The 24,600-nt window shown below is 36.3% G+C and overlaps 1 protein-coding gene across 4 annotated transcripts in view; it reads left to right on the top strand.

Moving 5' to 3' along the window:
* The window catches only part of KCNH5 (potassium voltage-gated channel subfamily H member 5), a 310,565-nt gene that overhangs the window by 51,324 nt on the left and 234,641 nt on the right, over nt 1-24,600 (top strand). For all 4 annotated transcript variants that reach the window (XM_058567075.1, XM_058567076.1, XM_058567077.1 and 1 more), the window contains 2 exons: nt 4,510-4,625; nt 10,315-10,707. In XM_058567075.1, coding sequence (XP_058423058.1) covers nt 4,510-4,625; nt 10,315-10,707 — 509 coding nt within the window. The remainder of the gene's footprint in view (nt 1-4,509; nt 4,626-10,314; nt 10,708-24,600) is intronic.

The raw sequence follows: 24,600 nt of genomic DNA, 5'->3' as shown, positions 1-24,600 counted from the left end.
CTCTTCCGCTATGTCTGAGTCAGCTCAACATTTGCCACCAGTTTATTTGTACTTGTACTCCCCACTTCTCTTTCCAAGGGCAGAGTTATAACCCTCAATATTTCCAGTGTTCTCTCCTCACCCTCCACTACCACACTCTTCCCTCCTCCTCCAACCCAAAGCTCTTCCTTCACAAGACAGCTGAGTCATGCTACCACCTGCTAAGAGCTGAACAAATATCCTTCTTAATATTTTAATTTTAACTACATATAATGTGGATACTGTATTAATTTCCACTTAACTTTTTAACTAATTTCCTCATTCATTCATTCATTCAACAAAACATCTCTAGTGCCCACTACTTGCCAGTCATGGTACTAGATACCAGGGATAGAATAAGATCTGGCATCTAAAAGTCATATCATGCAGTAAACTCCCTTTTCATCTATGTTTAAGGGTGGTCTCACTCAGAACACACTAGGTGAAAACACTTTTAAAGTGAAGAATTAACAAATGTTTTTCTTTCAGTTTCTTTCTGCCGCCTAATCAATGATAGTCCTATTTTTACCCATGGAGAAAAATGCGTGTATTCTATTTTCACTGTTTGAAAATTTTTTCTTCCTTCAGGAAACTAAAATAAGGTAAAGGGATGAAATATGCCTTGATCATATTGACTTCATGTGTAAAATAAGATACACACACAGAGACATATTTGAATAAGTTTTATTTTATATTTAAATTAGGATCTGCTGCTTTCTCATTAAGAAATATAGCAGTGTGTGCTCATGACATTTTAAATAGAAAACCGGAGGATGACAATAAGCTTTCATTGTCATGTTTCTCCTTCCTTACACATTTACTTCCCTATATGATCCTAGGAAATGAGAGAACACACGCCATTTGATGATTTGTATTCTTCCATGTGTCATTGAATTTATTCCTTCAATATCTCCTTTTTTTTTTTTTTTTTTGGTGAGGAAGATTAACCCTGAGATAACATCTGTTGCCAATCCTCCTCTTTTTGCTGAGGAAGATTGGCCCTGGGCTAACATCCGTGCCCATCTTCCTCCACTTTATATGGGATGCTGCCACAGCGTGGCTTGACAAGCGGTGTGTCAGTCCGTGCCTGGGATCCGAACCTGCATACCCTGGGCCACCGAGGTAGAGTGCGCAAACCTGGTAGAGTGCCACCAGGCCGGCCCCCAATATCTCCTTTTATTTTTTTCAAAATATTTTCTGGATAAACTTATTGCACACAGAGAATCAAAATGGGCTTCTCTTTTAATCCAATAATCAGATGTACTAAGGGGTGTAACACTGCCTATCTTAGAAATCTGAACCTTCAGTGAGTATAAGATTAACTTGGAAGTTTCTAGAAATATTCAATGCAATTATAATATTCACTTGATGTAAGAAAGAGAAATGAGCCCCAGAAAATATTTTAATATACCTATTGCCAACATAGTTACTGTCACCTGAAGACATCCTCACCACTTTTGCCCAATGAAGCAAAACCAAACCAAAACACACTGATAATAAAGCAAAATGAAGCTTATTTTTAAATCTTATTTTTAAAGTTACAAATAACTTTTAATTAATTAATTAATTAATTAATTAATGGCCTATTTTATGCCAGGCCCTGTACCAAGTGCTGAGTATGGAGAGATGAGCAATAGTTTAGTGACAGTGATTGATATGCTAATCAACAACTGCATTAGTATTGTTAGTGCCATGTAAGGTATGTATCCTATGATGTGAATGCACAGAGGAAGGCACCTCTCATGAGTAGATCAAAGAAGCTTCCAGAAGGAGGTAATGCTTTAACTGAGTTTGAAAGTTCCGGTAAGCGTTAACCAGACATATGGGGAGGGAAAAAGCATTCCAGGTGGGCAGAAAGATTATAACATGTGGAAGCATGGAAGCACTGAATATCATAAGGTATACAGAGAATTCCTAGTAGATTTAATTTTAGCTTTGAATTTATTCTTCCTTTAATTTGCTATTGATTTTAGTAGGGCTGGAATGCAGAGTGTATATGAGGAAGTGGAAGGAGATGGATGCAGAGCAAATCTTTGGGGTCAGAAACTAAATGACCTATACGCTAAGGATGTGCAATGTTATCCTGAAGGCCTCCAGGGATCTCTTAAAGACTTTGAAATAGGGGAGGGACATGGTAAGATTTGTGCTTTAGAAAGAACTTTGACAGCAAGGTGGAGAGTTCCTTGATGAATATGTGGTCAGAGAACAGATAGAGAGTATGGTCTTTAGGATGCTGTCACCTAACTCTAGTGAAAGATGGTATATTGTCTGACATAATAGGGCTGGAGAGAAGAGAGTCAATTTGAGGATATTTATTGATAAGTTATAGTCTATAAGGGGGCCAGCCCAGTGGCGGTTAAGTTTGCATGCTCCACCTTGGTGGCCCGGGGTTTGCGGGTTTGGATCCTGGGCGTGGACCTATGCACCGCTCATCTAGCAGTGCTGAGGTGGCGTCCCACATAGGGCAACTAGAAAGATGTACAACTGTGACATACAACTATCTACTGGGGCTTTGGGGAGCAAAAGGAAAAGAGGAGGAAGATTGGCAACAGATGTTAGCTCAGGGCAATCTTCCTCAAAAAAAAAGATTTAAAAAAAATATAGTCTATAAGGCTTGGAAGTGATTGGATATGTGTGAGTGGAGACAATAGTGAAGGAGGATGATGCATTTCAAGTTTCTGATTTGGGAAACTTGGGGCCATTCAACAAGACCAGGAATACTTGAAAGATACAGAGTTGAAGATGGGAGGAGAAGGTGATGATGAGATCCATTTTGAACATGTTGAGTATCAGATGCCAGTAGAAATCTTAGTAAGAGGTGGTCAATGGCCAATTAGATACATGGGTCTAGCACTTAGAAGAAAAGCCTAGCTTGGCAATATAGAATGCATGTTGCTTTTTTACGTTGATGTTGAGTTCTTAGAGAGCTGGTGGCATATCTGGTATTTTGTTTCTCCAGCACATTGCACAGGGTAAGCTTTAGGGTTGCATACAATTCCCAAAGCCTAACATTTTTTTTTTTGTTCTAATCACTAGGATGAGGCCCATTAATACAGAAGAATTAAGTATCTTCTATCAACTGATGCCAGTTTACTTCTTTTCCAATCCAACTGTTGGATACCTTAGAGACAGCTAAATTGGTGGGGCAATACAAAGCTTAAAAGAAGTCAGAATTAGCCTGAAAAATACTAGTAAAGTATAATCTTACCTACCTGGTATGGTTTGAAAAACATCTGACTGGTGTCTGCCCAGGATTTCTTCCTTCATTTTTTGTCACGTTGTCTGAAATTTCATCATCGCCATTAGAGTCATTCCTTTGGACCATCACGAGTTTTCATTTTTAAGAAGTTGTTTGGTAGATACCCTAGTGAAGGGTAATACCATAGAATTTATCAAATGGTCTCAATGGAGTCTTGAATAGATTAGGACTTTTTGAGATACCTAGAGAAAGGATCATTGAAACAGGTGCACAGTATGGTTGGTTTTGTTCTATTTGTTCACATCTCATTGACATTTCCTTGAAATTAATGTTTTTAGTAATGGAAATTTGAGGCCCCATAAGAAATTTCTTTCTCATTAAATTCACATCCCTTTCCCCCAGAAGTTAGGGTTACTACTCTTTTAAAAAATATTGTTAAGGGTTCTAGATATTCCAAAAATAATCTTTAGATATTACTGAGGTTGTTGATAAAAGAGAAATAAAATTTTGCTATGTTACAAAGAAGATGGAAGTGTGTGATGAACCATAATACGTGAGATTTGTTGAAATTGGGCTTTATTCTCTTATGTGTGTATATCTGCACATAAATATACAGGAGGACTGTTTTTATTAGGGTAATACTACCCGCTATAATAAATAATTGCCCGACTTTCAGTGGCTTAACACAATAGAAGCATATTTCTTGCTCACATAACAGTCCAAGGCAGGTAATCCTTGGCATATGGCATTCTTCTCTGCACTATTTCAGTGGCTTTACTGTCCCCTGGGGCCTTGTCATTTGCAACCAGCTGGTAGAATGAGGGAGAAAGTGCGGAGAAGTCCTACTTGCTTCTTAAGTTGTGGCTTTTATGGAAATGATACACATCACTTCTGCTTTCATTCCACTGGTGAGAACTAAGCACACGAGCCACGCCTGGCTGCAAGGAATGCTGGGAAATGTATTCCTAGCTGGGCAGCTATTTCCCAGTAACAAACCTATGCAATGCAAGAAGGAGCACAGGATTTTGTGGACAGCTAGCTGCCTTGGCTACAGGGACTATACGGTAGATATGAGCAAAACAAAAAGGTCACACATAAAAATTACTCATTATTTTATAGCCATACTTGAAATATATGATGATGTCTATGTAGAAATAAAATGCTTTAGACTAATACTTTTCACTAGTTCTGGATGTCGTGCTATTTCTGAGATCCTTTGAACATTAGCAAGAATGTTGGATTCCATATTTATTATGTGCAAAGAACTGAGACTTTCTTTCCTTATTTTTAAGGTTGGACAAAATTTGCCCGATTGACACGGGCTTTGACAAATAGCCGAAGTGTTTTGCAGCAGCTCACGCCAATGAATAAAACAGAGGTGGTCCACAAACATTCAAGATTAGCTGAAGTAAGTGTGAGACTAACTTTGCTTCCCAAGATGGTGGTGGTGGTAATTTTTTTCCTCAAAATGATTCAATGTAGGTATTTCTGGCTATTATTTTACAAATACTTGTCTGCTAATTTATTTTTCCCTTGTAGAATTATAGAAATTTCAAATATTTCTTTTTATTCCCTCCTACTTTGGAAATGGAAAAGTAGTTCATACCATGCCAGGTAATGTCTGTAGAGTGTGAGGTTTCCTTTGAGCAAATGAGGCAGGGAGTTCACTCATTCATCCATTTATGTATGCAGCACACACTTATTGAGGGTTTGCTCTGTGCTTTGTACTCCGCAAAGGATGTAAAGATGAATAAGCAATGGGCTCTATCATCAAGGAGCTAAAAATCCAGCAGAGGAAACCAACAGTAGAATGTGATAAATATTATGACAGGGTGCAGTGGGAGCACACGTAGGAGCGTTTACCCAGACTTGGGGCTCTAGACAGGGCTACCTGAGTGAGGTGATAACTGGGCTGACTGAATCTTGAAGGAAAAACTATAAGAGGCAGATAAAGAAGGGATGAAAGTTATTCCTGCCAGGGAGGGCAGCATATGCAAAGGCTCAGAGATAAGACAGAACAATGACTTTGAGTGTGACTTCAGTGTGGGTAGGGAAGGTAGGGAAGGAAAGAGTAAGGTGGTGTATAGTGAAACAGTGGTGGTTTGTGTTCCATGTGCCAGGGAAATGACATGGTCACATTTGTGCTTCAGAAAAACCTCTGAAAGGGAGGTTGGTCCCAATGGTTTCATTTGTAATCCCATGTTTTTACTGTATTAATTTAAAAACATTCTAAGAAGGGTCCATAGATTTCACCAGATTACCAGAAGAGATCTATGGCACAAAAATGGTTAAGAACTCTTGCTTGACCTACTGGCTCTATACTAAATGGGTAATAGAAAACCAGTTAAGGGTTTCCACTGGTAATCCAGCTAGGATGACCATGGCTTTAAGCAAAGGAACCAAGTAGCAGAAGTGGATAAATTGTAGACACACCAAGATTAGAGTTAACACATTCATTGAAAGATTGGGATTGAATGTGAAACAAGGGGGTGAATCAAGGACAACTCTATGTTTTTGGCTTGGACCACTGGGTAGATAGTGAGTGCTGTTGGTTAGCAGAATGGCAAATATAAGAGAAGGAAGAGAAGGTTTGGGGGCAATGAGAATGAGTTAAGTGTTGGACACATTAAGTTTGAAGTGCCTGACAGGAAATCTGAGTGGAGATTCCTAAAAAGCAGTGGGATTTATGGGTGTGACTCTGGAGGAGTATCTGGGTTTGAGTTACAGGCCTTGGTGTCATCCTCACAGATATGGCTGTTAAAGCCGTAGAACTAGACGATGTTACCCAGGAACGTTGTATTAAAAGCAGAGAGGAAAGGAATGATGACAGGACTGCAAGGCAGCTGGAAGCTTTGTTCTTCACATGTCTTCCGTAATCATCATTTGTTTTACTGGTATGAAAGATGCCAAAAGGCTAATCAAGCTACCAAAACCATGCTGAGCACTTAATGGGCACTCAGGAATTATTCTGAGGCAACTTACCAAGGAAGAGAAATATAAAATTAGATGCATGTCTTCATCAGTTTGGTCTGCTGGAGAAAAGTGAGTTGAAGCGCACCAGAGTAACTTTCTTAACTAGTTGCAGATATTAAATTTGATTTGGAGAGGGTTGGGAAATAAAGACTGTTCCCTGCATTTGGAGGGCTCAGGAGTTTTTCTTGGACTATAGTTAACAGAGGGACTTGTGTGGCTTTCTGCTTCAAACAGCACTGTTAGCCTGGGAGAGATTAATACTTTGATGTGCAGACATGTTTTTAAAGGCCCAAATAAGACTAACATAACTAAATATTAACTTATAATAATAATCACAATACTTTAAAGGTGATATGCACTTAGCACAATATTTAAAGCAGACAATTACATACAGCTTCCCTTTCTAATAATGCCTGTTATGAAGTACTACTTGATTTTGAAGGGACTTATTTTCTGCCTTGGGTTGTCCGTTTCTTTCTACAAATCAAGCTGAAGTGCAGCAGCTTGTTTCTGTGACTGCTGACTTTTATAGTCATGATTCCTTCTGGGTCTTAACTACACCTATTCAGAGTTTCTCTTTTCTCTGTTACACAACTGGGCAAGAACAAGAGGAAAGAGACCATAGAGAGGAAATTTTCTACATTAGTACCCAAGTCACTCATGATTGTTTCTCTTTCTCTACATCAAGTGGGAAGTTTCTTTCCCTTTGACGGCTCATTATTTTTCTTTTATTTTTGAGGAACTTTCATTCTTGTTTCTTCCCATTGGATTTTGTTTTGTTTTGTTTGGCTTTTGGTTATTGTTATTTTCTTTATCAGTCACCCCTAATTCACAAATCTGATTCAGACACAAAACTGCTTTCTGTCATGTCTTAGGCTTGATTTCAGAGAACATAAAGAAATAACAAGGTTTTTAGCAGAGATTTAATCTGCATGTGCTCTTGGATCTAGAAGAAGCATCAGGTTAACACAAGGGTATTGTTTTTCCAATTGTACTCGGAGTCATATAATTTGCTCAAGTATTTGGATTTGCTGTTGAATTTCAAGCTCTTTCAGTTTTTTCCAAGACACATAAATTTTATCTCAAGTCCACTGGGATACCTAAATTTGGAGTTGAATCCTGGTTTCAAAGATCCTGATCTCTGTGTAGGCATTCGTCAATCTTCCACACGTGCTGACATCCTGCTAATTGGCTTCAGCCTCTCACTTGTCTACTGGGTGGAGATCAACATTCGCACCACTGCCTTGTCCATGGTCCTGACTCCATTAGAGTCAATGGTCTCAGATATTCAGAGAGAAGGACCTGTCTGTATCGGTACAAAAATACATCAGAAAATGTGATTTCATCCCCTCTCGACCTAAGGCTTATTGCTTATGAAAGTACAAATGAAAGAACAATTAGAGTGGAGAGTTGTTACTCAGTGTTTTATAAAAGAGCCCCCGTGATGGAGCTAAGATTAAAGTAGTGCTCTGCATTTGAGAAAGATCAAGGCCGAAGCACACGTGTCCCTTTTGTTGTTGTTATTGTCATTCTTGTAGAATTTTTGGATTGCTTTATATATGCAAGTCATTGTCTGAAGAATTGGGTTCTGAATGTCTAAAGAAATATAAGACAAGGGTTTTACCTTGAGCTTTCCATTGTAATCACCTGGAAAGGTTTTGGAACGATAGATTCTCTGAGAATGCACACAAGATGAATTTAATTATTTTCTGGGGTGGGGTCTAGGTGTGACTATACTGTATTTTTAAAAATTTCTCCAGCTGATTTTAGTTTGTAGCCAAATTTAAGAAACACTGAACTCAGGAGTGATCCCATTCCTTTCTAGAGGAGACGTCTTAGATTATTCCAGGGTACTGAGCAGTGCCGTCTTATCTATTAGCACAGTGTGTAGGGCCCACAACACTTTTAGGGGTCCATGGGATATTTGAATTTCTATTAACCATAGAAGGAAAAAATGAACTTTTAGATTAAAAAATTTGAATATAAAATATTAATTTATTCATATTTGTAACACTGCAGTTGTAAAACATAATTTTTATTTTAATTAATTTTTTTAATGGAGGAAGAGGTGCAGGAAGGCAAAAATGCATGGGGCCCATGACAATCATAGTGCACCCTGGCACTGAGTTTATTTTCTAAGTCTAATTTCTTTGTGCTCAAACTATAGACTATCTAAATACAGATGATAAAATATTAACATTGAATATGAAGGAAATTTTCATGTTTAACACAGTGCAATTGGAAAGGATAGACCAGTGGTATAAAAGTCAAAGAGAAGTCATAGTTATGTATGATTGTGTATACATAATGCTCCAGCCCAACACGAAGCTTACATTCCTGGTAGGATAATTTGCTGCTAAGTAATTTAAGACCTTAAGGGAAAAATATGACTGGGGTACTGATGATGAGGGTAAATACGTAAAAATCTTTATCAATTGTTCTCATAACCCCCAAACTTAAAACAATAATTATAATACACAGATAAAGAGAATACCAGTGATGATTTTCACACTTCAAAATAGTAATAATGGGTATTATATACTTAGTTTTCAGTTATGTAAGTTCTATGTATGAGAGAAACTTTTCAGGATAACTCTCTCCCAAGTTTCAAAAAAAATCCAGGTATTTTTGTTTATATCTATTCTTACATTCAAAGTTTAATGCAGTTACAATTTTTCAATTTGAACTTTTTGACTGCTACTTCCTGGGTACCATTAGTTCCAGAGACACTGAATAATTGGATGCCACCGCAAAGGCTGCTGGAAACATGATTTATCAAAGTCCCATTTACAAACTCCTTAAAACATAGGTTGATTCAGCATTGGCGTCATTGATGGTGTGGAGCAGAGGTCTCTGACCTGGTCCTTCAACTCCTTTTCGCAATTTCCAGGTTCCAGGTTCTTGAAGGCAATGCTAAGGCCTGAATTTGCTACCTTTACCCAGGGCTGCCCAGACCTCTACTCTTGCTCTGTCATCTGCTTTTTCTCTTTAATTAGACCTAATCAGAGTAAGTTAAGGTTCATATAACCTTGCACTGAAATTTTTCCATTTGTCAAAAAGGTATACAGAAGCAAACGTGAGTATTCAGCATTTTTTTTCCTAAAGGGAATTTGCATCTGAGCAGGAGACACAATATTCTTTAAGTCTTGATTGAAGGGAGAAAGGGAAAAAGCAGGCTATAACATTACAATTCTGATATTGCTGTGCCAGTCATTAGAACCCTTGCTGAGTCCCATGCAACAGCAGGATCACCAACGGTGGGGTCCTGGGATTGAGCGAGGCCATCAGGATCAAAGTTATGCTCCCTGAGCTGCTAAATATATGTGAAGAATAATAACGGTGAGTCACCCAAATAACTGTTGGACAATCGGTGAGAGACATGTGATTCTAGGCAGGCTTGCCAAGTGAGTGTGCAGAAGGCACTCCCAGAAGTGGAGATCCAGCAGTGCTGTAGATCATTGTTGGTGCTGGAAGAGGTCATCAAGTGGACTTGACCACCAATTGACCCTTGAGCTGGATCCGGGCAATTGGAGGCTCCTCACCCCCTCTCCTGTCCCTGGAATGTATGCTCTGCCCACCATTCCCACAGTGAGACCCATTTTCAAGAACATAGCCTTGAAAGAGTAAAGTGTTGTTGAGACCATCTGGACTGAATACATGACTGAACCCAGTTAAGGCCTCCATGTAAACTTTTAAGATTCTGGCAGGCAGGTGCGAAGATTTACTCATTTTGCAGCCGCCCAAGACAAACCTCGTAAGTAAGTTCTCTTGCTTCTTAAACCTGCCACCTACCTATCTGGAGTGGACTACCTCTGTCTTCGGTCTCTCCTTGCCCTCCGATTATGGGGGCCAGTTTGTGAAGCAACAGTTGGCCACTGAAAAGAAAGCCAGATGGAACAGCAGACAGATCAGCTTTGGTAGAGGGCCTGGACTTGGAGTGAATTCCTTTGAACAAACTTTGGTACAACTCAGGAGAAGAGGGAGATGAAACTATAGGTTGTTACTGGCTTTGAAACCAGGAGTCATGATAAATAGGCTGTGGTTTGATTGCCAGTAAATTTGAATTCATTACTAACTGTGCAGAGATGTCCAAGTCATTTATATACACATTTTCTCTCTTTTAGGTTCTTCAGCTGGGATCAGATATCCTTCCTCAGTATAAGCAAGAAGCGCCAAAGACGCCACCACACATTATTTTACACTATTGTGCTTTTAAAACTACTTGGGATTGGGTGATTTTAATTCTTACCTTCTACACCGCCATTATGGTTCCTTATAACGTTTCCTTCAAAACGAAGCAGAACAACATTGCCTGGCTGGTGCTGGACAGTGTGGTGGATGTTATTTTTCTGGTTGACATTGTTTTAAATTTTCACACGACTTTTGTGGGACCTGGTGGAGAGGTCATTTCTGACCCCAAGCTGATAAGGATGAACTATCTGAAAACTTGGTTTGTGATCGATCTGTTGTCTTGTTTACCTTATGACATCATCAATGCCTTTGAAAATGTGGATGAGGTAAGGTTCTTTTTTTTTTTTGAGTACTGTGGATCATATGTTTTGAGAAAATTAGGATAAAAGGAATTTATAGATCATCCAAGCTTATTTTTAGTCACCACTTTCAACTTTAACCCTACTGAACTCGTGACTTAAATTATCACATGTAATTACTTAAATTAATTTTCATCTGCTTGTTTTTCTTGATTTCTGATTGAAAATACTGATTTCCTAGGAAAATGGCTGTGGTTGGAGGTTGTGGTTGGAGGAGGTGGAGCAGGAGAAAAGCAGCAGCATTTGGAGTCAAAAACAGTTTATGAACTAAATAATGGATTGAAAGGTGGTGAAATAGATGTTCTTTCTTTGGAAAACTGTAGCGTTTTAAAACTCTATCCATAGATCTTTTGGCTCCTCCTCTCCAGATATACGTGGTAGTAGTACTCGAGCTAACACAAACAGAAGAAAACTTTTATGGAAGAACACTTCTTAAATTTTTCCTTTTTGGTTTCTTCTTTATAGCTTTCACTTTAAATTTTGTCTAAGTACATTTGTGGTTAGAGACTATATTGGATGATTTTTGATGTCTCGTCCAATTCAAGATTGTGCTCATTCAGTGTTATCTGCACAACTAGAAATACTTAAAACGTGTAATATCTTAAAAGATCACTTCATCCAAAATTTCTTAGCCTCTAACTTAATAGTGGATGACTTTCGACTTGCTACACCAAGCTAATAGGATGCAACCAATAATCTCAACAAATAACATATAAATGAGTCAATATAGAATGTATCTATTATTAAAATGTGTTCATAATGATAATATTACAAACTTAATTTCCCTAAAGATTCTACTGTGTCCTTGTAGACTGCTCAGATGGAAAATTCTCCACTGCATTGTCACTGCTGTTGTTTTTCTGTGTGTGTTGGGAGATAGATGGAAACTTTTCTTCAGTGACTTTTTTCCATAAAATTTCTACGTTCAGTCAACTTTAATGATATGTAAAAAAACCTGTTTCCCTGAAAGTTAAGTGTGTTCATTGTATTTTGATGCCGTGCACGTAATTGTTACTTTAAAAATTATGGAAAAAGCGGGAGTCATAGTAATTTGTTTTCTAGTTACATTCCACCTACATCAAGCTTTTTAAGGTATATTTCTTTCTTTCCTATTTACCCTTTGGAAAGGATTGAAAGAAGTTAATTTTGAAAAAGCTAATCATATATTAAGGAGATATTAAACAGTATTTATATTTCACTTACTAAATAGATGAATATTTAAGATCAATACATTAAGATTTCAGTTATTTAAAACAGGCATACAAATTTTAATAAAAATAATCAAGAGCAGCTCAATACGTAGAAAAGAATATACATTAATATATTACATAATATATGCATTTAATATAATATATAAAAATATGACAAGATTCTCAGCCTCATTCATATTAAGGAAAATGCAAAGTAAAACTACAAACTACACTGACATACAATTTTTAGTTATCACAGTGTTAAGATTAAAACTTTGTTAACACACTAGGTTGTTGAGTACAGTGGCTAAGGAGGTGCACTGCTCAGATTTCCTTTCATGTAATCCTGCTGCCCGGAGCACAGTTAGTGGCTTCCTGGAACTGGCTCCTGCTTTGGGAAAGCCAATTGTTAGCATCTCTTTCAAACTCAGCATTCAGTGAGTTACCACACTATCACACTGGAAGCTTGAAACTGGGAGTATTTATACCTAGAAAGCTGAAAAGGCTATGAATAAAGGCTATTTTTTTTAACTTTCTGTAGAACCAGTTGTTAATCATTTACTAATACACCACTGAACACAGTTGACTGACAGCTACTGCATTTTGTGGTCTGCTGTGGTTCACACACTGAAGCCATATTTCTCCAAGGCTGCTCCCAGCCAATGACTAAGAATAGTGGTAATATTATAATTTCTACTCCTGCCCAATGCAGAACTCTTCCATCCAGCAACTTTTGCCCTGAGACTCCCCATTTACGTGTGCTGTGGTCTGAGGCTCTTCCTACCCAGTTCTTCCCTCTTCACAGGTGTCAGACCTGGCTTGTGGTCTGAAGGCTCCTCCTTCCTTCCTTTCTCCCTCTCAGGCATTTATCTCAGTAAAATTCTTGCACATCTAACCCTGACTTGGCATCACTCTGTAGGAGACCTGAACTGATAAAGTGACAGTGAGGCACTCTCAGACATTGCTCAAGGGAGTATAAAGTGGTGAAGAATAATTGGCAATACCTCATTTTAAAAAAGAGCAGAGCCTAGAGGCAGGCACTTTCAAGTTGTTTAGGGGATTCTATTATTATTTGTTTCCGAGTCACCAAACAGCAAGATTATGTACTCAGTTTTAGGCCTAGTCTTTAACTTCTCACTATGGAATTCGAGGTTTTAGCCCTTTTTCTCTCTGCCCTCACCACATATATGTGCTGTTTTCATCACTTCATTCTCACAATATAGGTATAGCATCCTTTTGGTTCAATAAATATTAGGTGTTTACATCATTATGATTACAAATATGCTATTTATAGCTGAACCTTCAACATGCTGTGATTGCTTTTCCTTTTCTGCACTTTCCATTTTCCTGAGAGTTGATAAATGTCCGCTTTTATCATTTGCTTAGTTTTCTATGTACTCATCACTAATTCAACCACTAAGCTCTCTGCCGGTTGTCTAAGTCTCCCCTCGTTACATTGATGCAAGCAATATGCTATCAACATCATTTCTTGAACAAATCTCTCTTCACTCCACCCTCCCACCTGACTGGTAGTTAGGCTAGTTATAATATTCTAGGCTAAGGGTAATTTGTCCTCAGAATTTTGAAAGACATAGTGCCATTGCCCTCTAACTTCTAATAATTCTGCTAAGAAACTTAAAGCCATTGTGATTTCTGATCCTTTACATGTGACCTGTTTTCTCTTTATGGAAGTTTGGTGTGCCTTCTCTGTCCCAGGGCTCTGAAACTCTCCCACGATATAACTCAATGTGAGTCCATTTTCATCAGCTTTGTTGGGCTCTGACTGAGTGGCCGTTTTCAATCTGGAAAAGCATGTCTTATGTCTTGATTTTTGTCTATGATGATTTTCTCGACCCTTCTATCTTCTTTTCTCTGTTCTTTCTCCTGCTGGAACAACTTTTATTCAGATATTGTGCCTACTGGACTAGTCTTCTAATTTCCTTGTTTTTTTTTTTTTCCGTCTCCTATTTTCCAACATTTTATCTTCTTGCTATATTTTCTAGGAGATTTCCTCTATATTATTTTCTGACTTTCTTTGTCACTAATAATGCTTTTTGTTTTTTTGCTTAAAGTCTATTTGGCTTGACACTAGTAGAGCTAAATTAGCTATATTTTGTATAATATTTGGTATATATATGTTTCTATCCTTTAATGTTTTATCATTCTAGATTATTATACTCTAGCTGTACCTTTTATACATAGTCTATAGATTCTGAGAGTCTCTCTAACTGGCAAGTTTAATCTATGTATATTTATTGAGATTAATTACATTTTGATTACTTAGAGCATCTTATTTTCCACTTTAAAATGCTTTTTCTCTCTATTTTTATTTTAGTTTTCTTCTTTTCTGCCATCTTTTGGATTGATTGAGTTTTTCTTTAATCTCCTGGGTTCCCTCCACTGGTTTGGAAGTTTTTCTGTTAATTGATCACTCAACATCAGTATTCCACATTTTAGCCTCACTATTTGACTTGTTAGTATCTTTACCTTTCTTCTAAATAATTCAAGGACCTCTGTTCACCTGCTCATCTTTCAAATTATTATTGTCTTGTATTTTGGTTCCACACTGTTTTTAACTTTCTCTTTTAATTATTATATTATTATCTTATTTAATTTCAATACTTACTTAGATTTATCCACATGTGTACCAGTTACTTTGCTCATACTGTTTTATGCATTTTTGACCTTCTTTCTGGTTCAGTTCCTGTATATTGACTCTTTATTATCTATTATATAACATCCAACTTTCTGGAACATACTTCTTACAGGAAGCCTTCCTACGTTATTCTCAAGCAACGGTAATGAATATCTTCACCATATTTCATCTTAATGTATGTACATGCACATTAACATAATTAAAATTATTTTTCTTTTGTTGCTTTGTGTGTGTTCGTGAGCACTGTACCAGTTGTCGACTGATCTGGAGTCTCATGCCTTTTCTAAGACTGAATTTTGCATGTAGAATTCTGCATGTCTGAGGGGATATTATTATTTCATTTGTATGTGATTGTTTCCTCAGCTCAGTTATAAGCCCTGTGATGGGGAAGAATGTGGTCCGTCTCCTTGGTAATCCTTCATTACTCTTAGTGCACATTGATGACTCACTGACCTGAAGCAATGGAGTCTTAGCAAGGTTTAGTAAACTGTCCAATGACATCAAACAAAATAGAACTTAAAAATGTGGAAGTGAGCTAGTGGTGGCTTGGGAAGAGAAGAGTATGAGTCTGAAAATCACACTTTAATCCTTTAACATGATGTGGGTGCAAAATGACTTAGAAGACTTAATAACACTTTTTATTTTCAAGATTGTCTCAGTTGACATGCTCTCTGAAGGTAATTTGATTTATTAGGAATTCACGAACTGGATATGTGATTCTTTAAAAGAACTGTGAGGCAGGGAAGACAGGGTCCATTAAAGGAAAGGATTCTGTTTGAAAAGAAGTAGTGCAAATTTCCTAGAAGCCATAATGGGGTAAAAGATGTCACTAGGAATCCAAGGAATAGAATTAAGCTCCTCTGTAGTGTGGTGCATTTGAATACAGCTCTGGGAGAGAGAGAGCTTGATTTCTGGGAGGTTAGGGAGGACTGAATTATAGGACATCAGAGAAAGATGGGGCAGCTGTAGATAACGTGCTGTTTGGTAGCATAAGTGGACTTAGAAAACATGATACATGGGGAATTCAGAGGACAATGAATGATATTGGTAAGTGGCAAACATGATAAACTAGGTCAGAACAAATTGAAATTGGGAAAAAGATCACTCATGCATTGTTTCTGGAGGCAAAATGAATGGGCCAGTGACTGCTAAGTGGAAGTATATAAATATTTTTAATTTTCAGAAAATTTTATGGAAAATAATATTCTAAATTATTATTTTTTCCGTGAATTATGCTCGTTAAGCTGCCACATGCATTATTTTGTTTTAGCATGCATGTTTACATTGCAAATTTTTATCTCCTATATAGCCATCAAAACAGGAATTGGAAATCAAAGAGGCTAATTATGCTTGTAGATTTTAGTGATTTTGTCAGCTTCTGATCTCTTTTTCTCCCGTTTGTTGACTCTCAGACCCTCTACCAAGAATAGCGTGTTAGAAATTGCTATTTAATACAATTTGGTTGCCATTACTTTTCACTAAAGCCTATAGATAATTTAAAATAATATTTAAGTGGTATAGTAGAGATTAATACTATTTCTTTTTTTAGTTTTCCTAGTTTTGTTAAATCCATAGAAACACTGCCAAGTCCACTTTGGAATTAATTGATTTTTCTTATTTTTCCCAAACAAAGATTGCCCCCACACATGCGTAGCTTCTCCTATTATCAACACCCTCTATCAGAGTGGTACATTTATTACAATCCATGGATCTATGTTGACACATCATTATCACCCAAAGTGCATAGTTTACATTAGGGTTCACTCTCGATGTTGTACATTCTGTGGGTTGGGACAAATGTATAATGACATGTATCCGCCACTACAGTATAATACAGAGCTGTTTCACTGCCCTAAAAATCCTCTGTGCTCTGCCTATGCATCCCTTTCCTCCCCCTAACCCCTAGCAACCCTCATCCTTTTACTGTCTTCACAGTTTTGCCTTTCCTAGAATGTCATATAGTTGAAATCATATAGTAGGTAGCCTTTTCAAATTGGCTTCTTTCACTTTGTAATATACATTTAAGTTTCCTCCATGTCTTTTCATGATTGATAACTCATTTCTTTTTAGCGCTCAATAATATTCCAGTGTCTGGATGTACCACAGTTTATTTATCCATTCACCTACTGAAGGACATCTTGGTTACTTCCAAGTTTTGGCAATTATGAATAAAGCTGCTATAAGCTTTTGTGCACAGGTTTTTGTGGGCACAAGTTATCAACTCATTTAAGTAAATACCAAGAAGCAGAATTGCTGGATCATATGATAAGAATACGTTCAATTTTGTAAGAAACTGCGAGACTGTTTTCCAAAGTGGCTGTGCCATTTTGCATTTCCACCAGTGATGAAGGAGAGTTCCTGTCGGTTCACATCCTCACCAGCTTTTGGTGTCATCAGTGTTTTGGATTTTGGCCATTCTACTAGATGTGTTGTGGTATCTCATTGTTGTTTTAATTTGCAATTTCCTAATGACATATGATGTTAAACATCTTTTCATATCATTGTTTGCCACCTGAATATCTTCTTTGGCCAGGTGTATGTTCAGATATTTTGCTTATTTTTTAATCAGGTTGTTAATTTTCTCATTGTTGAGTTTTAAGATTTCTCTGTATGTTTTGGATAATAGTCCTTTATCAAATACGTCTTTTGCAAATATTTTCTCCTGGTCTGTGGCTTGTCTTCTCATTCTCTTGACGGTATCTTTCACAGAGCAGAGTTTTTAATTTTAATGAAGTCCAGTTTATTAATTATTTCTTTCATGGATCATGACTTTGGTGTTGTATCTAAAAAGTTATCACTATACCCAAGGTCACCTAGGGTTTCTCCTATGTTATCTTCTAGAAGTTTTACAGTTTTGTGTTTTACATTCAGGCCTATGATCCATTTTGAGTTAATTTTTGTAAAGGATGTAAGATCTGTGACTAGATTCATTTTTTTTTGCATGTGAATGTCCAATTGTTCTAGCACCATTTGTTAAAAAGTCTGTCTTTGCTCCATTGTATCACCTTTGCTCCTTTTTCAAAGATCAGTTGACTATATTTATGTGGGTCTGTTTCTGGGCTCTCTGTTCTGTTCCATTGATCTATTTGTCTGTTCTTTCACCAATACCACACTGTCTTGATTACTGTAGCTTTATAGCAAATGTTAAGTCGGGTAGTCCTCTGACTTTGTTCTTCTTCTCCAATACTATGTTGGCTATTCTGCCCAATTTTTGTCTGTCCATATAAACTTTAGAATCAGTTTATTGATAGCCACAAAATAACTTGGCTATGATTTTGATTGAGATTGCATTGTAGCTATAGGTCCAATTGAGAAGAACTGACATCTTGACAATATTGAATATTTCTGTCCATGAACATGGAATATCGCTCCACTTATTTAGTTCTTCTTTGACTTCTTTCATCAAAGTTTTGTAGTTTTCCTCATGTACATGTTGTACGTATTTTGCTAGATTTATATGTAAGTATTTCATTTTTTGGGTCTAATGTAATTGGTATTATGTTTTTAATTTTAAATTTCACTTGTTCATTGTTAGTATATAAGAAAGCTGTTGACTTTTGTATATTGACTTTATATCCTGCAAACTTGCTATAATTGCTTATTAGTTGCAGTTTATTTTTTTGTCAGTTTGTTTGGGTTTTCTACATAGATAATCATGTCATCTGCAAACAAAGACAGTTTTGTTTTTTCCTTCCCAATCTGTATACCATTTATTTTCTTTTCTTATTTTATTGCATTAGCTATGACTTCCAGTATGATGTTGAAAAGGAGTGGTAAGAACAGATATCCTTTCCTTATTCCTGATCTTAGTGGGAAAGCTTCTAGTCTCTCACCAATAAGCATGATTTTAGCTGTAGGTTTCCTGTAGATGTTCTTTATGAAGTTGAGGATGTTCCTCTGTCCTAGTTTTATTAGAGTTTTTATCATGAATGAGTATTGTATTTTGTTAAATGCTTTTTTTGCATCTATTGATATAATAATGTGATTTTTATTTTTTAGTCTGTGATGTTATGAATTACTTTAAGTAACTTTTGGGTGTTGAACCAGCCATGCATAACTAGGATAAATCCTACTTGGTCATATTCTATAATTGTTTTATATATTGTCAGATTTAATTCGCTAATATTTTGGCTAATATGAAAAAATCTTTGTTCATAAGAAATATTGGTCTGTAGTTTTCTCATAATGTCTTTGATTTTGGTATTAGGAAAATGCTGGTTTCATAATATGAATTAGGATGTATTGTATCTGTTTCTACTTTCTGGAAGAGATTGTAGAGAATTGGTATATTTCTTCCTTAAATATTTTGTAGAATTAACCCGTAAGCCAATCTGAATCTAGTGCTATCTGTTTTGGAAGGTTATTAATTATTGAATCAATTTGTTTAATAGATATGGTTCTTTTCAAATAGTCTATTTTTTCTTGTGTAAGTTTTGGCAGATTGTGTCTTTCAAGGAATCGGTCCATTTCATCTAGATGTCAAATTTGTGGGCATAGAGTTATTCATAGTGTTCTATTATTATTTATTCATTTATTTATTGAGGTAACATTGGTTTGTAACATTATATAAATTGCAGATGTACATCATTATATTTTGATTTCTGTGTAGGCTACATCATGTTCACCACCCAAAGACTGATTACCATCCATCACCAAACACATGTAACCTTTTGCCCTTCTCCTTCCCTCCTTCTCTGGTAACCATCAATCTATTCTCTGTGTCTATGTGTTTGTTTTTTGGTGGTGTTTTTATCTTCCACTTATGAATGAAATCATACAGTATTTCACTTTCTCCATCTGAATTATTTTGCTTAGCCTAATAACCTCAAAGTCCATCCATGTTGTTGCAGATTGCAAGATTTCATCTTTTTTATGGCTGAGTAGTATTCTGTTGTGTATATATACCACATCTTCTTTATCCATTTGTCCCTTGATGGGCACTTAAGTTGTTTCCAAGTCTTGGCTATTGTGAATAATGCTGCAATGAAGATGGTGGTGCAAATATCTTTTTGCAGTCATGTTTTCATGTTCTTTGGCTAAATACCCAGAAGTGGAATAGCTGGATCATGTGGTAGTATTATTCTTAATTTTTTGAGGAATCTCCATACTGTTTTACTCCATAGTGGCTGCACCAGTTTATATTCCCACCAGTAATGTATGAGGATTCTCTTTTCTCCACATCCTCTCCAACACTGGTTATTTCTTGTCTTGTTAATTATAGCCATTCTGATGGGCATGAGGTGATATCTCATTGTAGTTCTGATTTGCATTTCCCTAATAATTAGTGATGTTGTACATCTTTTCATGTGCCTATTGGCCATCTGTATATCTTCTTTGGGAAAATGTCTGTTCAGATCCTTTGCCCATTTTTAAATTGGGTTGTTTGTTTCTTTGGTGTTGAGTTGTATGAATTCTCTATATATTTTGAATATTAACCCCTTATCAGGTATATGATTTCCAAATATCTTCTCCCAATTTTTAGGTTGTTTTTTCATTTTAGGTTTTTTTTCATTTTGTTGATGGTTTCCTTTGCTGTGCAGAAGCTTTTTAGTTCGATGTGTTTATTTTTTCTTTTCCTTCTCTTTGTTTTGGTGAGACATGGTATTCAAAAAGATACTGGTAAGACCAATGTCAAAGAGCATACTGCCTGTTCTAGAAGTTTTATGCTTTAAGGTCTTACATTCAAGTCTTCAATCCATTTTGAGTTAATTTTTGTGTATGATATAAGATAATGGTCTACTTTCGTTCTTTTGCATGTGGCTGTCCAGTTTTCCCAAAACTATTTGTTGAAGAGACTTTCCTGTCTCCATTGTATGTTCTTGGCTCCCTTGTCAAAAATTAGCTGTCCATAGATGTGTGGGTTTATTTCTGGGCTTATTCTGTTCCATTGATCTGTGTGCCTGTTTTTGTGCCAGTATCATGCTGTTTTGATTACTACAGGTTTCTAGTATATTTTGAATTCAGGGAGTGTGATACCTCCAGCTTTGGTCTTTTTTCTCAGAATTCTTTTGACTATTTGAGGTGTTTTGTTTTTCCACATTAAATTTTAGAATTCTTTGTTGTATTTTTATGAAAAATGTCATTGGGATTTTGATAAGGATTGCGTTGAATCTGTAGATTGCTTCAGGAAGTATGGACATTTTAACTAAGTTAAGTCTTCCAATCTATGAACATGGAATATCTTTCCATTTCTTTGTGTCTTCTTTGATTTTTTTCAACTATGTTTTATAGTTTTCAGTGTACAGGTCTTTCACCACTTTGGTTAAATTTATTCCTTGGTATTTTATTTTTGTTGTGATTGTAAATGGGATTGTATTGTTAATTTCTTTTTCTGCTATTTCATTGTTAGTGTATAGAAACACAACTGATTTTTGTATGTTGATTTTGCATCTTCCAACTACAGTGTATTTGTTTATTATTTCTAACAGTTTTTTAGTGTGGACTTTTTAGGGTTTTCTATACATAAAATCATGTCATCTGCAAATAGTGACAGTTTTACTTCTTTGTTTCCAATTTAGATCCCTTTTATTTCTTTTTCTTGTCTGATTGCTCTGGTTAGGACTTCCAATACTATGTTAAATAAGAGTGGTGAGAGTGGGCATCCTTGTTTTGTTCCTGTTTTTAAAGGGATAGCTTTCAATTTTTCACTGTTGAGTATGATGTTAGCTGTGGGTTTGTCATATATAGCCTTTATTATGTTTAGGTACTTTCCTTCTATACCCATGTCATTCAGAGATTTTATCACAAATAGATACTGTATCTTGTTGAATGCTTTCTCTGTATCTATTGAGGTGATTATGTGATTTTTATTCTTCATTTTGATAATGTGGTGTATCACATTGATTGATTCGGAGATGTTGAACCATCCCTGCATCCCTGTAATAAATCCCACTTGATCGTGGTGTATGATCTTTTTAATGTATTGTTGTGTTCAATTTGCTAGTATTTTGTTGAGGATTTCTTCATTGATGTTCATCAGTGATATTGGCCTGTAATATTCTTTTTTTGTGTTATCCTTGCCTGATTTTGTTATCAGGGTAATGTTGGCCTCATAGAATGAGTTAGGAAGCATCCTCTCCTCTTCAATTTTTTGGAAGAGTTTGAGAAGGGTAGGTATTAAGTCTTCTTTAAATGTTAGAATTCACTGGGGAAGCCACCTGGTCCTGGACTTTTGTTTTTTGGGGGGTTTTTGATGACTGTTTCAATCTGCTTACTAGTGATCGGTGTGTTCAGATTCTCTGTTTCTTCTTGATTCAGTTTTGGAAGATAAATAGAATTTATCTATTTTTTTCTAGATTATCCAGTTCATTGGCATATAGCGTTTTTTAGTATTCTTTTATAATCATTTGTATTTCTGTGGTGTGCATTGTAATTTCTCCTCTTTCATTTCTCATTTATTGATTTGAGCCTCCCCTCTTTTTTTCTTGGTAAGTCTAGCTAAAAGTTCGTCAATTTTATTTATCTTTTCAAAGAACCAGCTCTTAGTTTCCTTGATTTTTTCTATTTTTTTTTTAGTCTCTATTTTATTTTTTCTGCTCTGGTTTTTATTATTTCCTTCTTTCTCCTGATTTTGGGCTTTGTTTTTTCTTCTTTTTTCTAGTTCCTTTGGGTATAGTGTTAAATTGTTTATTTGAGATTTTTCTTGTTTGTGGATGTAGGCCTGTATTACTAAAACTTCCCTCTTAGTACTGCTTTTGCTGTATCCCATAGATTTGGTTTGTTGTATTTTCGTTTTTGTTTTTCTTCAGGTATTTTTTGATTTCTTCATTGACCCAATAGTTGTTTAGTAGCATTGTGCTTAATCTCTACATATTTGTGGCTTTTCCAGTTTTCTTCTTGTAGTTGATTTCTAGTTTCATACCATTGTGGTCAGAAATGGTGCTAAGTATTATTTCAGTATTCTTAGATTTATTGACACTTGTTTTGTGGCCTAATATGTGACCTCTTCTGGAGGATGTTCCATGTGTGTTCAAAAAGAATGTGTATTCTGTAGTTTTTGGATGGACTTTTCTGTATATATCTACGAAGTCCATCAGGTCTAATGTGTCATTTAAGGCCAATGTTTCCTTATTGATCTTCTGTTTGAATGATCTATCCATTGATGTAAGTGGAGTGTTAAAGTCCCCTACTATTATTGTGCTACTGTCATTTTCTCGTTTTATGTCTGTTAATAATTACTTTCTATATTTAGGTGGTCCTATGTTGAGTGCATAATTATTTACAAGTGTTATATCATCTTGTTGGATATTCCCTTTATCATTATGTAGTGCCCTTCTTTGTCTCTTGTTACAGTTTTCATTATAAAGTCTATATTGTCTGAGCTAAGCATTGCTACCCCAGCTTTCTTTTAGTTTCCATTTGCCTGGAGTATCTTTTTCCATCCCTTCATTTTCAGTTTATGAGTGTCTTTAGGTCTGAAGTGTGTCTCTTGTATGCTGTGTATATACATACACTCATATATATGGGTCTTTTTTTTTGTAAGTATTTTTTTTAATTGATGTTTTAATAGTTTTTAACATTGTGAAATTTTGGGTTTTACATTTTTGTTGTCCATCACCATGTGTATGACTCCCTTCACCCCTTGTTCCCACCCTCCACCCCTATTGCCCCCGGTAACCACAATACAGTTTTCTCTGTCCATGTGTTGGCTTATATTCCACATATGAGTGAGATCATACAGTGTTTGTCTTTCTCCTTCTGGCTTACTTCACTTAACATAATACCCTTCAGGCCCATCCATGTTGTTGCAAATGGGACGATTTTGTCTTTTTTTATGGCTGAGTAGTATTCCATTGTATATATATGCCACATTTTCTTGATCTATTCATCAGTCGAGGGACACTTAGGTTGCTTCCACTTCTTGGCTATGGTGAATAATGCTGCAATGAACATAGGGGTGCATAAGCCATTTTGGATTGTTGATTTCAGGTTCGTTGAATAGAGTCCCAATAGTGGGATGGCTGGATCATAGGGCATCTCTATTTTTAATTCTTTGAGGAATCTCCATACCATTTTCCATAGAGGCTGCACCAGTTTGCATTCCCACCAGCTGTGTATGAGGGTTCCTGTTTCTCCACATCCTCTCCAACACTTGTTGTTTTTTGTCTTGGTGACTATAGCCATTCTAACGGGCGTGAGGTGATATCTTAGTGTTGTTTTGATTTGTATTTCCCTGATGATTAATGATGTTGAACATCTTTTCATGTGCCTATTGGCCATCTGTATATCTTCTTTGGAGAAGTGTCTGTTCATTTTCTCTGCCCATTTTTTGATCCGGTTGTTTGTTTTTTTGTTGTACAGTTGTGTGAGTTCTTTATATATTATGGAGATCAACCACTTGTCAGATGTATGTTTTGCAAATATTCTCTCCCAGCTGTTGGGTTGTCTGTTCATCTTGATTCCGGTTTCGTTTGTCTTGTAGAAGCTCTTTAATCTGATAAAGTCCCACTTGTTTATTTTTTCTTTAGTTTCCCTAGTCTGGGTAGGTATGTCATCCAGAAAGATTCCTTTATGACCAATGTCAAATAGTGTGTTGCCTGTATTTTCTTCTATGAGTTTTATAATTTCAGGTCTCACCTTTAGGTCTTTGATTAATTTTGAGTTAATTTTTGTGACTGGCGATAGCAGATGGTCCACTTTCATTCTTTTGCATGTAGCTGTCCAGTTTTCCCAACACCATTTATTGAAGAGACTTTCCTTTCTCCATTGTATGTTCTTAGCTCGTTTGTCGAAAATTAGCTGTCTGTATATGTGTGGTTTTATTTCTGGGCTTTCAATTCTGTTCCATTGATCTGTGTGTCTGTTTTTGTACCAGTACCATGCTGTTTTGATTACTATTGCTTTGTAGTGTGTTTTGAAGTCAGGGATTGTGATGCCTCCTGCTTTGTTCTTTTTTCTTTGGATTGCTTTAGCTATTCGGGGTCTTTTATTGCCCCATATAAATTTTAGTATTCTTTTTTCTATTTCCGTGAAGAATGTCATTGGGATTCTGGTTGGGATCGCATTGAATCTGTA

Source organism: Diceros bicornis, chromosome 24 (genome assembly GCF_020826845.1).
Source record: "Diceros bicornis minor isolate mBicDic1 chromosome 24, mDicBic1.mat.cur, whole genome shotgun sequence".
NCBI classification, from domain to species: domain Eukaryota; kingdom Metazoa; phylum Chordata; class Mammalia; order Perissodactyla; family Rhinocerotidae; genus Diceros; species Diceros bicornis.
The sequence above is the reverse complement of the archived record's forward strand: the minus strand, read 5'-3'. Positions and strand labels throughout refer to the sequence as shown.